The 14,959-nt window shown below is 38.7% G+C and overlaps 1 protein-coding gene across 1 annotated transcript in view; it reads left to right on the plus strand.

Moving 5' to 3' along the window:
* LOC108149740 (exostosin-1) overlaps positions 1-14,959 on the plus strand; it is a 66,293-nt gene that overhangs the window by 31,324 nt on the left and 20,010 nt on the right. The window contains exons 2-5 of the mRNA XM_041707667.1: positions 198-350; positions 10,310-10,384; positions 10,566-10,692; positions 12,450-12,569. Coding sequence (XP_041563601.1) covers positions 198-350; positions 10,310-10,384; positions 10,566-10,692; positions 12,450-12,569 — 475 coding nt within the window. The remainder of the gene's footprint in view (positions 1-197; positions 351-10,309; positions 10,385-10,565; positions 10,693-12,449; positions 12,570-14,959) is intronic.

Genomic DNA, 14,959 nt, shown 5'->3' on the forward strand with positions numbered 1-14,959 from the left:
AATCTTTGTTAGCAAAGATTCCAAAATGTTTTGTGCTATTGGGACTCCTAATAATATTTAAGTCAAATATGGTTGATCCAAAAAATAAAGCAAATTTTATATCAATAAAAGTGCAGAACTTTTCCATTGCAAAAAAGCTAGTTTTAAAATTTTTTGATCTTTTACCAATAAGAACACCGTTCTCCTTGATTTTTCAGCTACGTGCACGGAATTGGTTCGGAGACGCGGAACTCGCTCTTCCATTTGCACAACGGACGCGACATGGTCCTGGTCACCACCTGTCGCCACGGGAAGAGTTGGCGGGAGCTGCAGGATAATCGTTGCGACGAGGACAACCGCGAGTACGACAGGTAAGTGAAGATGGCGCCCCCAATGTCTCCGTCCAACATAGTCGCAGATGACGATGATTGTCGCCGGCGAAGTGGCCAGAAATTGTTTCTAGCTGTCATTGGGTCCGCAAGTAATTTGTTTAGCCTCCGCCATCGTGCTAATAGCTGCCACGCCCCATCCTTTTGACCATTAACCGGAGACTCGGGCCCGCCCCCATTGGCCCTCTTTATGTATATCTTCTATATACGTATCTGTCGGATGTTCGTGGTGATTAATGTGCTGAAATCCGACTTGACAAGCTCATTTAAATGGCACGACACTCGGGCCAAAAGCATTTGCAATGCCAATGGATTTCGTTTAATGCCGGAGTCGAAAAATTCAGGGATGAGCACACAGAGCGGTGACTTTTCAATCATGGTCAGATGATTTGAAATGTTCCTCGGTCATTTACGTTGGTCAAATTAATGGTGGAAATGAAGTTATAGAAATGGCTGACAGAAATAAACTCATCACTTTCTTGTATGTTGATAAAGCTGTGAAAAAAAGTGTCATAGAAAGTAAAACCGGCCATGGTTTAATCGCAATATTCTTATCACTCAGAATGCTTGTTATACCTTTTTTCCTTCGTCAATACATATTGTTAAATGTTAAGCCGCAAGCGGTCAATGAAGTAAATGAGACAATGAAAGTTAAGCACCCATTTGATATTGTTGTGATTTTCACTTAAATTTTAAGAAAAACATGACAAAATGATGTATATATTAATGATACGAAATCAAGGATTACTTTGATCGCAACATCGAAATTTTCATGAAGAACGACAATGCAGCCATTGCCTTTTACCTTTAATTGAATGTAATTTTTCTCAGATTTTGCGCCACTTCTGGCGGCAAACCTTCCCCTTCGCCCGCCTTCTGTCTGCCTTCTTTACTTTCTCGTAATTTGACATGACCTATGCGACAAATCTGCTTTGGCGTCAAGCGTCAGCGATTTATGCCCCCCACTTTTGCCGACTTCATCCTGTTCTTCCTTCAACTCTCTGCACTGTTCTACATAATCAAGCAAATTGCTTTCCCACTCACATCATTTTTTATCAAGGGGCCTTCGCTGTCTGGGAACTTCGTTAATGCACCTGTCAGATATATCTTTCGCTTTCTTCCTTCCGCTCTCCATCTCCCTGCATGTGTTGGATCTAACTATGTTTGTATATGTATATATTTAGAGAAAATTGCATAATACCCCTGAATAGCATCAGCGATTTTTTGCAAACAATCTCTAAAAGCTCATGAATGCGCGTGGGCGCCAAAGTTCTTTTGGGTGAGTTGAGCTTCTGTATTTTTGATGAGTTTTCCCAGCATTAATATGCAAAATGCGCATTGTTGTTGTAGCTGCCGCCGTTAATATACATAGTGATGAGGGTATTGCAGAAGAAAACCCCTAGAAAATTTTAAGTCTGAATCCAAAATCCATTTAGTTTGACAATGACTTAAGAAACTTTTCTCGTTTTCGATGGACGCCAAGCAAAATGAGTAGGGGAGATTATGGTCAGCGAAGCATTAAATTGATGTTATTTGTGAAATGAACCATTAACGTACGGAGGCAAGGTTATTAATTATTTAAATCAATTACGGTTTTCTTAAGTTTGCAATAAAAAGCTATAAAAAAGAGTTTTAAAGTTTAGAACCATACAACTTTTATATGAATTTACGAATTATTTATGGTGACTCATACGTATGTTTTGTTATATTTTTGCTACTACATCATTGCTTATACTAATTTAAAGGACAAAAAAAACTTTGACTTAATTTCTCAAATTCCCTATTCATGTTCATGTAAAAATATATATATTAAGAATACAGCCATATTCCCCAACGCAAAATCCATTAAAAAGTTTTGTTATTACTTCAACTCATCCTACACCACAGTCTGCCTGCGAAAAAAAAAACTTTTCCAACTGCATTCAAAAACCTTGAGCTGCTTTTAATGAAATTTTTTGTTGTTGTCGCTGCCGCTGTCGTTTTGCGGCCGATTTTCGGGTCCGCCCTTTGTTGCTGTTGTAATGAGCCTAAGGCGTCAATGGCTTTTGCCGCCGATGACGATGTCATGCACCATATGCAGCCGCGGGAAATGGAGGACGTAGGTTGATGGGCCGCCGCCGATGATGATAATGGTGATGGTGATGATGATGGGCAAAAACAAGCCACACAACGCCAGTTCTACTTTATTTTTTTACTTAGTAATTTCTGATACGAGGTCAACGATTTTATCCAACTTTGGCTTCTTTTTTAGCTTTGCGGTTGGCACTTCTCAAGGGACTTTTTGAGTCGCCAAAAAATAAAAAACAAAAATTCAGCGGAATATGTAAAAAAAAAAAGTTGTTTTTCTGTGTTAAAATTAAAGTTTAGAAACTAAATAAAATACTTTTTTTTGTTTATGAGGATTTTATCAATCTTTATTTGTTTGTTATTTATTTTATTTTTAGAACATAATTTTATGACTTACAATTTTTCACCATTTAATTTCTGTACTTGCATTTTATTTTATCAGTGTACAAACATGCGGTTTTTGCTAGTTTGTCAGACTTTGCCTATTTTTGAAGTCAGCCCAAAGTAGCAACTGTGGCTAATAATGAGACGCCATGTAAATGTCCTTGGGAGTAAAACTTGTTCCTCATTTGCTTTTTGGCTGTGTAATTTTGTATGTGTTTCTTTTTTATTTTTTGCCGCTAACAGCAGACGCGACGAAATAACGTATACGCCATGTTGCTGCCAGGCCACACCAACTGTTGCAGCCACACGTAACCACCCCAGAGCTTCAAGGTTGTCCGGAGGCAACTTTCAACTTTTTGTGGGCCTTTAATTTGAGCGTAACAATTTATAAAGTTTTCTTTTTGGTTGGCCATTTTTCAATACGCAATTTTCGAAACTATTTTGTCGGTGTGTTAATGTGCATAGTTGCGTGCGAGTGTGTGTAATGGGTACTTTACAGGATTTCAAGGTCTCTGGGGAAACTCAATTTTGGCTTGTCATCACCAAATATTTATATTGACATCTGTTCGTAGCATGAGGAAAATTTTAAAGAATGTTGATGGGAAAAAAATGTTAAGAGCAGTTCTGTATCGTGTAAAGCTTGATCATCACTCTATAAACAAATTGCCACGTTTAAAGTCAGATACTCAATTAAAATTTATTTATGTAAACATATTGTATATATCAGGTAAAGAAGAAAGTCCTGGGGTTACTGAAATCAGCAATTGGCAGACTTAAGAACATCCCCTTTACCTCATTAAAGTTAATTTGAAAGGCAGCCCCTCGTCGAACATGCAAACTAATTTAAGCATATGAAAACGAAGAATTCCAACTCATTAAAGGACCCCAATGTCTGTTTGCCCCCCTTTTTCATCTCCCCCTGGATCCGGCTTATGCATTTTTCATAATGTAATTTCCCAAGTAATAAATTTTCATGCCAGCATCATCATTATCAACAACATGCAGGACGAAAGGAGGGCGGCGAGTGAAAACTTCGGTTCGGTGCAAGGTGCAGCTGCCGTTGCACCTGTTCGAGAAGCCTCCCGCTTCCTCATTCCACCTCCCCTGGTTGCCACTTTCCACGTTAATCTCAGATTTCCACATAAATCACTTTAAAAAGGCGACACACTTGCAGGCGCAGAAGCAGGAAAAGGAGCAGTAGCAGGAGCAATGCGAACCCAAGGCGCCGGCTCCCGAGGAAGAGCAAGTAACCAGTGAACGCTGCTCAGTCCTGCAATGGCAATTTCTTTGAGTACTTTCTTCTATTTCCCCTTTGCTACTACATCGCTGTGTGTGTCGCTGTGAGTTGCCCCAAAAAACGTGCCAAGTAATTGCCGGTCATTGCTGTAATGTCCTGAACATAAGGAGCTGCCATGAGCCCAGAAAATAATAACCAGACTTTGCTCTAAGGTACTTTTAATTTAAGCGACGATATGGCGTTGATGAAAAGAAATATTCAGTTAATTTTTATTTATTTCATAAGCTGTATTAGTTATAAATTATAAGATGAATTTGTATCATACAAAACAACAAAATTCCTTGGTTTTAGAAAAAATTACCTTTAGGAATAATTGCCTTTCATTTGATCATTCCCTACTAAATTTAGGATAATAAACGACACTTAAGGCAATTATTGTCTTAATTTTGTTTTTTGAGTGTAAAGACTGTTTGTTTAAAGACCATACAGTATTCGCATGTCCATAACAAGAAAATACTTCTATTATACGTGAAATTAATTATTTATTTTTAAATACATATTTTTCTAAACAAAGATGCTTAACATATTTTCCTAAATGGAATATTCTTGCAAAAATTTGTACATTTAGCTTTTTAAATTTAAACCAATGTGGGATGTTTTAAAACCATCATGTAACAATGTCTTAGAGTTTTTGTAATAATCGTAAATGCATATGTTTTTTTTATATATTTTGACCGACACACCCTGAACATAGAAAAGAGAAAACCTTTTCCTTTGCACAATTCCCACACGCATTTGTGTGAGCTGCATTTGCAATTGCACGGCGTCCTTATGCGGTTATGCTCCTTTGCCGCTGCTGTTGCTGCTGCTTTCATTATGAGCCATTATCACAAGCTGGCGACAAGCGACTACCACGATGGCCACAAAGAAAGCTGGGGAAACGGCCAGGAGAATGGCCAACAGAAGGGGGGATGGAACGAGGACGTCAGTTGGTCTCTCGACAACGCTTGACGCGAGCTTTGCACTTGTAACTAATGCGCCATGTTTAATGTTTCTCTGCCGTATCCACTTATTTTTTTATGCTTATGCCGCCGCTGCTTGGCAGAGAGCAAAAAGTATTTTTAAAGCAAAATATTTAGGTTGTATGACATAAAATAAATATATATATTTGCTGTTTTAAAACGTTCCTGTTACTTAAAATTTCCCCTCCTTTTTTTTAATCTATAGCGAGATTAATTTAAATTTAGAAAAACATTATACCAAATGTCCTTACAAATAAAGCATCACAAATTCTTGCAAAACAAAACCAAAAACAACCTATTATTTGTATAGTTAACGGGTAGAAACTTGGATTAACTACAAGTGTTGATTAAATTAAAAATGTATTTATAAAATAATATTGGTATTGTTATTGTTATTGTTTATTCAAAATAAACTAGATTTTCCTTATTTTAATTTTTTCTCTGTGTCTATTCCTGCTCTACTGTTTCTTATCATCTTCTACTGCTTTTCGACCAAACAATGGAAATGGCAACTTTTACAGCTGCATTTTCCTGCCCACTTTTTACCCATTTTGGTGCGTGTGGGCGGATGCCTTTTTCTCGCTGCCTCTTCAGTTTGATTTTTTGTTTGTGCTGCACTTTGTTCTTTGCTTTCTGGGGACTTGCAGCGCATTCGAAATGCGTTCCAAATTGTCTTTATTTCAAATGCTGTTTTTGAAAAATTTAATTTTCATTGAAATTCATCGCCATTCCTCTCCTTTTTTTCGCGAAAACTTCTTTGCCAACTTGGGTTCTGTCCTGACATTTTGCCCACATCTTTTTACTCAATTGTAGTTGTATTTTTTTCTCTTCAGTGCCGTTTTTTGCTTTGACTTCTGCTGTTTTTAGGATATTTTTAATTAGTTTTGCATTTTGCTGCAGCTGACAGGCAATTCCAGCCAAAGGCGAAACGTTGCTTATAGTTCACTTACAGCAATTAACTAAATGTTGCGCATACACCACTGAGGTCAAATTATAGGAGTTCTTGGCAAAAAGCAAAGATGACAAGACGGAATCTGGAATACAAAAGAACGATACATAAGTACTTGGCAGAAAGAAAAAAAAAAAAAAACCACAAGAGCTCACGAACCGATATGCGGAAAACTACAAAAGGTGGATTACATTCCTGGGGCAGGGAAAAACCAAAGGTAGATGCTCTACCTGTCAAAGGCAAAGCCCAAATGATGAGACTTAATGTGAAATCACAACCTCATTTCGACTCTCCCGTCGTCAGTCAGTTTGTCAGTCACTCAATCAGCCCTAGAAGCTGAATTCCCCGAACAACACACAGCTACCGGGAAAAAATCCACAAAGCACGGGAAAATGAAACCACCGGCGGCAGGAGGGCAACCTAACCTTTGACAGCTGGAAACCACTTAAATTATATGCCTGCTGTGTGCTTGTGGGGTTACCACCTCCTGCCAGTTGCTTATGTTAATTTTCTGCTGGCCTAGGCTCAAGCAATTGACATGAACTGAAGTGACTTACTTTGTGGCTTTCCTCCGCCCCCCGGAAAAAGTCCATCTCAGTCAGGGTGGTGGCAACAGGTGGGAAATTCGAACGATTTACCTCTGACTAAGTAATTGCCGGGTATGTGCTGGCATTCTTATTAAGCAAAGTTTTCCAAAGCTTTGAAACAAGCAATAAATTCATAACTTGTTGCTTTCTCGAAATGGTTCATAAATTTGCAAACAAAATTTGATTCCTTGGAAAAGAAGACCAATTATAAGTGAGAAACTTTTTTCAAGAAAAAATTAAAGTCTATTAAAAAAAAACTATAACCTATCCTTTAAATCAAGAAACTATGCTACACCCAGAGGAAAACGGCATACAAAAATTAAACATTAATATATTTGAATGAAACATTGTTTTTCAAATTATAAACTTACTTAAAATAAACTAGAAGCATGGTAATGTAATTATTAACATATTCAATTGGTTTATCCAATAGGATTTCAATTTGTTTTAATTTTAAATCTAAATTTTTCCATACTCAAAAATAAAAATTATAGTGTAACACACTTTGGTTTAAACAAAACACCCCTCGTTGCTTAATCAGCACCCAAAAAAATGTATTTTAAAGTGAAAATAATTGGATTTGTCTTCTTTTTTCTGTAAAAACATTATTGGGGAAAGTTTTAAAACAATATTAATTACTGCTGCATTCTTATCGTTGAAAAAACATGAATAAAAGTTTTTCAAGGCGTTGAGAAAACGCATAGTAATACCTCTTCTAACTTGCTGCTTAAGTAGTAAAACACGCCAGTTATAGAGGAAAGTTAAAAAATAAATTACTTTTCAACAAGGCACGCAAATAGTAAACTTTTACTCAGAACGCTCGCTTGGAAAATAGGAAGAGCCTTTAAAAATGCAAATGAGGAAAAATCAAAAGCCATATTAATTATTGCTGCATTTTGCCTGCTCATTTCTAAACCATCTGTATAATGCCTAATGAAGTGGCCGAGCTTTTTGCTTTACCAGCTTAAACATCTCTGTTTTGGAAACAGAAATGGCAGTGGCAACAACTTTTGACAACAAACGCGTGTAAATAGCAAAACTTTTGCTCACATGATGTTGGGGTGCCCGGAACTCAGAGCCCAACACAACCGAACTTAACTGAACCGAACAGAACTGTTCGCCCAACTTGGCTGAAAGCTAAAAATCATTTAATTAAAGTCGGGGCGGGAAGAAGCGTTTGGAGGGCGAACTAAGCTGCTGTCTAAACAACAACAACGTTGCATGTTGGTGGCTCTTAATTGCTTAAACAAGTAGCTAACAAGCGAGCAGAAAACGCGGGGAAGAACACCCTTCCTCGCAGGATAATGTATATAAGCCAGTGCAGTGACCTGCATAAGGAGCTGCAAATGTTCCGACACATGTACACGAATGTAAACCCAAGTCTGTATGCATAATGTTGTCTAATTAGTTAGGCCAAAAACCACGCCCCACTCAACGCGAAAGTGCAAAGAAAAAGAAACTGTTCACATAAATTAAATGCCATATAAAATTCAGACTATCTTTTTTCTTTCAGAGCAGGCAAACTCAAGCAAATGACCCATTCAACCCAAATAGCCTTAGGAACATAAACTGAACAAACCACATTTAAGAGTATTTTCTGCATGAAATGGCTTTATATATTTATTTTAGCTGTTTTTGGAACCAGTTTGAATGGACTTTAAGTAGGGGGAACTATTCTATGCTCTATGCTTTATTTTTCTTGTAGTTCTTACTTGTTCTTATAAAGTATATCAGATCAATTTTAATTAAAGACATTTCTTAAACTTGCTCTACAAATTTAATATGGTGTAAAAAATAACATTCTCTTTTATTTGTACGAAAATAATTACTGTCAAAAATGTTTCTGAATCAAGAGAACTAAAATAAATTGAAAGTTTAGAACTATTGAAGCCATTAAAGTTTTGTAGTTTAAATTTGAGTTCTATTAAATCTACTTGAATATTTGCAGCGTTTTATGTTAAATATTATGCTTAGGTGAATTCCGCAATCCTATATATTTTCGGATCTTAATCGTCCCAATTCCCCTCGTTTGCCTTCTCTGCTCCCTTCTAACTCTTCCAAGTCCATGGCTGAAGTTGCGCCTGCCTATGCATTTGGCAGTATAATTTTTCAACTCTCACCAAAATGTCAGAAGCAAGCCAACATGCAATTTATGTTGTTTGCTCAAGATTATTCATACCGAAGTCTACGACTGTTGCAGGCCGACTCTCTCTCCCGCTCTCGCTCTAATGCTAGCTAGCTTACTCTCTCTAGCCTTCGGTGCGTTGTCAATGTCCAAAAAGCTGCGCATGCAGTTTCCTAATAAATTTTTTTGCTGATTCTGCTTTTAAAACGCGAATGTACCGAGCTCAAATTGCTGACCATTTAGAAGGGGGTTCCATGAGGAGGAAGTGGCAGGAATGAGGACGGTTTGGAGGATTATAGGGATGCTTGTGTGTGAGTTGCCTGGAGGGCAGAACATGCCCAACTACATGTAATTTTACGCGCAACTTAACTTGTAAACTGCCAGCACACCAATGCCGCTGCCCAACCTCAAAAGCACCTCCTAATTCCCACCATTCTAAAACCACCAGTCTTCCTGCGGACAATACACAGCCACAGCCACAGCCACATCCACCTGAATCAATGTTTGGCGTACATGGCGTATACGTATTATGGCAGTTTAATGCATTTCGTGGCTTTGATTTTGGAATTAAAGATTAAAGTGGCCACACAAAACGCGCACTGTGGTCACAGCTCAAAATCACCCCCTTTTGCGACTCCTGCTTTTCAACACTTTGCGTAGTCGGATAACACGGCGTATGAGAAATGTGAGCAAATGCTAAGCATACGCCCTGTTGAGCATTAAGCTTGAATTACAGGAATTTCGCCAAATATCAAAGAGCAAAGCAGAAGGAGTTGAACGGATTCAATTGCTAGGCAACAAATTATTACAAGTGAGAGAAAGAGCAAAAATGTTTCTTGCTACTAAAAGAATTGTAATCTGGGAAATTAATCACCAAAACGGAAAGATAATTACTTTAAAGTACCGTAAATGCAACTAAGTCGTAGTGAATTGTTATTGTGGTTTAATTAGAAGAACAAGAACAAAATCTTGAATGAATGTGTACAAAATCAAGATAGTTACGTAAAACTAATACCTTGTCTTAATAGATAAACGTTACATAAAATATGTAGGCAAAGAACGTTTCTACATATATGTCTCTATTCACAATCAAATTTATGTATTCATCTAGAAAACAATAGATTGTTAAATTATATTTGTCTGTTTTTGATAAGCTACTGAACAGTAAAATCGAAATATAACCTTTTTATATAACCCAATACCTGAACTATGCCCTTTTTCAACCCATTTGAATAATTAGCAAGACTTTATTTCTTTGTGCACCAAATTCGTTTATTCACCTCCACTCGCCACCCATTATCATATTGTAATGTCGATATGTTCACAGCCAAGGGCGGATCCACAGGGGGTATTTGTTGTGAAAACCCCCCACCAGCCAAATTGTCGATCCGCCACTACGTGCACAACGAATACATCTGCATCTCCTTGGGGTCGCATTTTCGTCGCATGGCGCCTTTGTTCGATTAATTGCTCCAGAATCCCATTATGCAATGCCATGGCTCTCACTAATTTACATGTTCTGCGCGCTCTGTCTCACTCATTTCCTTTCCCTGTTCCACCTCCATTGCAGGTACGACTACGAGACCTTACTGCAAAATTCCACTTTCTGCTTGGTGCCGCGCGGACGTCGTTTGGGTTCCTTTAGGTAAGCACAAACAAAAAACCCACAAAAACAACAGCAAAAATACGAAGAGTAATCAAAAAAAAAATGGATAGAAAACATAAAAAACAATTCTTATTTTACATTTCACAATGCCATTTTTTTTCATCATCGTTGTTTTTTTTGGGTGTTCGTCCCTTTTTCTCTTATTTTTATTATCTTGCAGATTCCTCGAAGCCTTGCAGGCTGGTTGCATTCCCGTACTATTGTCCAATGCCTGGGTGTTGCCGTTTGAATCGAAAATCGATTGGAAGCAGGCTGCCATTTGGGCCGATGAGCGCCTCCTGCTGCAGGTGAGCCGGGGCATACATATTTATTGATATCTGCGGATGGGCATACCATGTATATATATAGTTGGGATATGGCCTCTGTATGAAAAATTGAACGCACAGCGTTCTGTGGCAGTTCGTGTGCCACTTTTAGAGTCGTTTGGCCAAAGCGATTTCATTTGCCCCCTTGCCTAAAAAGTGAAAAGTTTTCATTGTTCATGTGAGCAGAGTGGTTGGGTTGGGCGCCGAACCATATAAATACAACCCAGAAAGCTGTCACTTTAGAGCGTCGCAAATATTTGTTGCACCTTTTTATTAGCCTCTCCAAATGTCCGGCCATTTGCCATTGATGAATATTCTGCAAGAGACTTGGCTAGATTTGTGCACCTGTTAGCCAGTGCTCAGAGGTCCGACATGCCAGGACCTTGGCCTGCAAGTTGATTGCGTAAGAACGTAATTTATCAGGAAAAAGCATTTCGAATTGATAAATTTTAAAGAAAAACATTTTTTATATAATACATGGGTTAGTTTTAAAGTTTTGTCCTTCGTAAACCCGAATATTTTTTATCAATTTCAAGTTTCAAATAGTGTTAGCATAGAATCGTATGCTTAAATACAGATCAATTTGTTGACGGTCTAAATAAAACCCGAAACTCGGTAATACTGTAACCAGAACTACGGCAAATTCCCAGTTAATTCCCTGTAAAAGGAATCGAAAAGCAACAGCACCAAGAATCCCACTTAAGGCTTATCGGACTTTGGCTCCTCCATTAGGACTGTCCACATTCTTGCGCTTAACCCACTACTTGCCTCTGTGGCGAAGATTTTCCAATCAGAGGCAGGTGAGCGGTTCGCAGCTCTTTGTGCAAGTGTCCGCACCTTTTCGTGTTCCGCCGAAGAGAAGGCTCTTGGTCACTTCTTCTGTGTGTGCGTGTCCTGCTCCAATTGTTTGCCTGCCTGCCTGCCAGTGTCCCTTTCTCCACGCTCTGGCGCCTGATTTTGCACTGGCAAAAAATATTACCTAAATTTGTGTAACAAAAATTTTAATATTGTATTCCATTCACTAAAAATATAATTAAAAAACTAATTTTAATTCATTATTTAATAATATAAGTTCAGAAAAACTTACATTTATTTTATTATGAAATCACAGCTTAAAGTTTACTAAATTTGAATGAAAACGCAGAAGAGATAATCATTATTTAAAGACTTTCTTGTGACTTAAAATCTCCCGATAAATTTTTGTTATATTTGTTTTCTGTGAACTTTCTGCTACTGTCGCATTTCATTCGCGACAAAGTCCTAGCGCAATGTTTGCCAATTGCCCTGCCCTTGGTATTTCCAGGTCCTCCTACTACTTTTTCCTCCTGCACTTCCTGTCCCCGTCCCCATTGGTATGTTTGCCTTTGTAGTTTATTGGCAGGAAATGCAATTAATTAAGTTAACTTGAGCAGGAAACTTGAGCACGGACTCAAAACTTGACTCGACTGGCTGGTTGGCAAACTCTTTAAACTGTTTGAATTTAGTGGGCTGGGCCCCCATTCCTGCCCCATTCTGCCCCGGCCAAGCAGCCACTTTGGCCCTGCAGTTTTGATGGATGGCACCCGTGGGTGGCTGAAATCCTTTAACCAATTAAGCTGTGCATTGTGAATTAATGCATTGTGGCTCAGGTGCCGGGATGAGCTTTATCTATTAAGCTGGGATTACGTATGCGCCGGGTATAACCATCAACAACGCCATCTCTTATCCCCCTTCTCCATCTCTGTTTCTCCCCCATCCAGGTGCCCGATATCGTGCGCTCCATATCGGCAGAACGCATCTTCGCCCTGCGCCAGCAGACACAGGTCCTGTGGGAACGCTACTTCGGCTCCATCGAGAAAATCGTCTTCACAACATTCGAGGTGAGTCCTGAGTTTCCCCCGGGGAACATTTGCATATGTAGACGCCGCCTATTTGCGGCTGATAACTTGGGTGGGTAGCACAAACTTTGCGGCGTTTGCAAGGGTTTCAAAATAGCGACTCGAACTTAGTTCGCAAGTTGTTGCGGCTTTTGTTGGTTCGCTCAATCGACAAGAAACAAGTAACGAGAATGTTCTTTGCTCTACTTAGCGACCTGAAGTGGGGTTTCGGGCAGGGGATTCGGATTCCCAGGAACTTGGTCGAAGCAACTATGCAACAACTTGTTCTCGTGTCCTGGAGTTCGGCACAGTGCGTGCTGTAATTAGGTGTACCGAACTTTACTCTTTTTTTGGTATTTACAATGTGTGAATCAATTTCACAAAACTATATACTGTAGAAGAAAATCAGAACTATTGTTGTTTTAGAATTATCAACATAAATTCATTATCTGTTAACAATTTTTTTTTTAAACCAATAATATTGATGATCATCTTTTAAATTTTTTTAGGTTCAAGTGGTTATAATTTGTAGGAAGAGTTTTATATAATCAACTAAACTTCAATATAAGCTGCCATTCCTAAATGTTCCGAAAATGTTGAAAATTGTATCATGCAAAAGAGGCTTATAAAAGCTTTTCGATAACTTTCTGCACAGACTGTGTTTAACTTTTGATTGGAAAAATAAAACTACAGTCCAAGCCTCTTACGTGTATCTGCCAGATACTTTTGCTTTTAGGTAGCACAACTTCTCAGTCAACTATTGAAATTGAATTTGGGTTGCATTTTGACGAAACGCTCACTGAAAGTTTAGGGTTGGTTTGGTAAAATGAGAGGGCTGGCGATGTGGGAGTGCATAAATAAAACACACGCATTCCCCAGAAATTCTGGCACATGCAAACGAAAACCAACAAACAGCGAACAACAAAGTTATCTGCACACAAATGGCAAGCAGAAATTCGCGAATCTCCATAGAGTTAGAGGACCTGTGGAGAAATTGCGAAATGGCGAATGGGCGAGATCGGGAGACGCGAAAGGCAAACTAAACCGCCGCCACTGGAGACCACTTTTCAACACTCAAATTGACACACAGTCAGGGACGGAGAATCGTGCCGAGATGTAGACACATCCATTGAAAGGAGGATGCAAGGGCATTCAATTTTGTGTAATCATCTGGGGCAGAAGCGGGAAAATTAAGGGAACAGGGGTCTTGAAAGCTGAAGCTGCCAACTGAAACAGGAGACTCCCTGCTCGCATCGAGATTCGCGTTTTGCGGCGAAACTTTCGCATACTCTGTTACTGAGCGAAACAGTACTGCACTCAAAACTTGATTTTCGAATCCCTACTTTACATGCGTTATTTAAACTTTAAAGATTTTTGAGAATTTCAAACTAACATATTTAAAGAGGTTTTTAAAAGACTCAAAAATATATATATTTTTTAAGTCATGCAAATAATTAAACTTAACAAATTATTGAATTTTCTCAATGAAAATGTATATTTCTTTTGTTAAATTGCTAATATTATAGAGTTAAGCTCCCACAAGACGAACTTCCTTAACTCGAATCTTTGGAAGTCGAAAACTGGGAGAATAATGCTTATGATTATAAACTCGATTTACTTTGGTGGCATATTGCAGTATATATTAAACCATTGCTAAACCAATGCAAGTATGTCAAAATTTAAAAAATGTTTTGTTTTTTTTTTGAGTGTTTTCTCTCTGTGTACACACACCCTTGTAGAAAACCAAGCTACGTTAACCCATGACGACCGACAACATTGCATTGTCGACGGGACTGTCGCTCCGCTCGGTGACAAAAACCGCAGCCCAATGGAGCGGCAAGGAAAATGGGGAGTCGAGAGTTGTGCAGATTGCGGCTCCATTGCCACGATTCTCGGGTTGCTGCCCTCATAACCCCGCCGTCCAACCAACCGACCTCGTACATTTCCGTGCGTTTTAGCTAGTAATAATCAATTTGCAGTTACAGCAACCAAAATGTGTGTAACCAAATTAAACACAAATATTTTTCCTGTACCTTGTGAGCGCCTCGAAAGGACGAAAGGCGATGGCAGTTTGCCGAGGCAATTAACGACTTGGTCCACAATCGACCAGAGCATGGTCAACAATGGACATGCATGGGGAGTTTAGTTTGATTTATGTGACGGAAGTGAAAGGAGTCCCTTTCTCCGCCTCTCGCTCTTGGTCAACTAATTTGACCAGCTCTGTAATTATTATTATTGGCTGGTGTGTGGGGCAGATGCTGGTTCGTTTAACACTCAATCTTAATTGGGTTTTGATCGACCTGCAAACACACAATGGTCAAAACAATGGGGGTAGGACTTCAGGTTTAAGATTTATGACAAATTCCTCAATTAACAGAATGCAAATGCATTTA

The sequence above is a fragment of the Drosophila elegans genome, unplaced genomic scaffold (assembly GCF_018152505.1).
Source record: "Drosophila elegans isolate 14027-0461.03 unplaced genomic scaffold, ASM1815250v1 contig_183, whole genome shotgun sequence".
Classification (NCBI taxonomy): Eukaryota; Metazoa; Arthropoda; class Insecta; order Diptera; family Drosophilidae; genus Drosophila; species Drosophila elegans.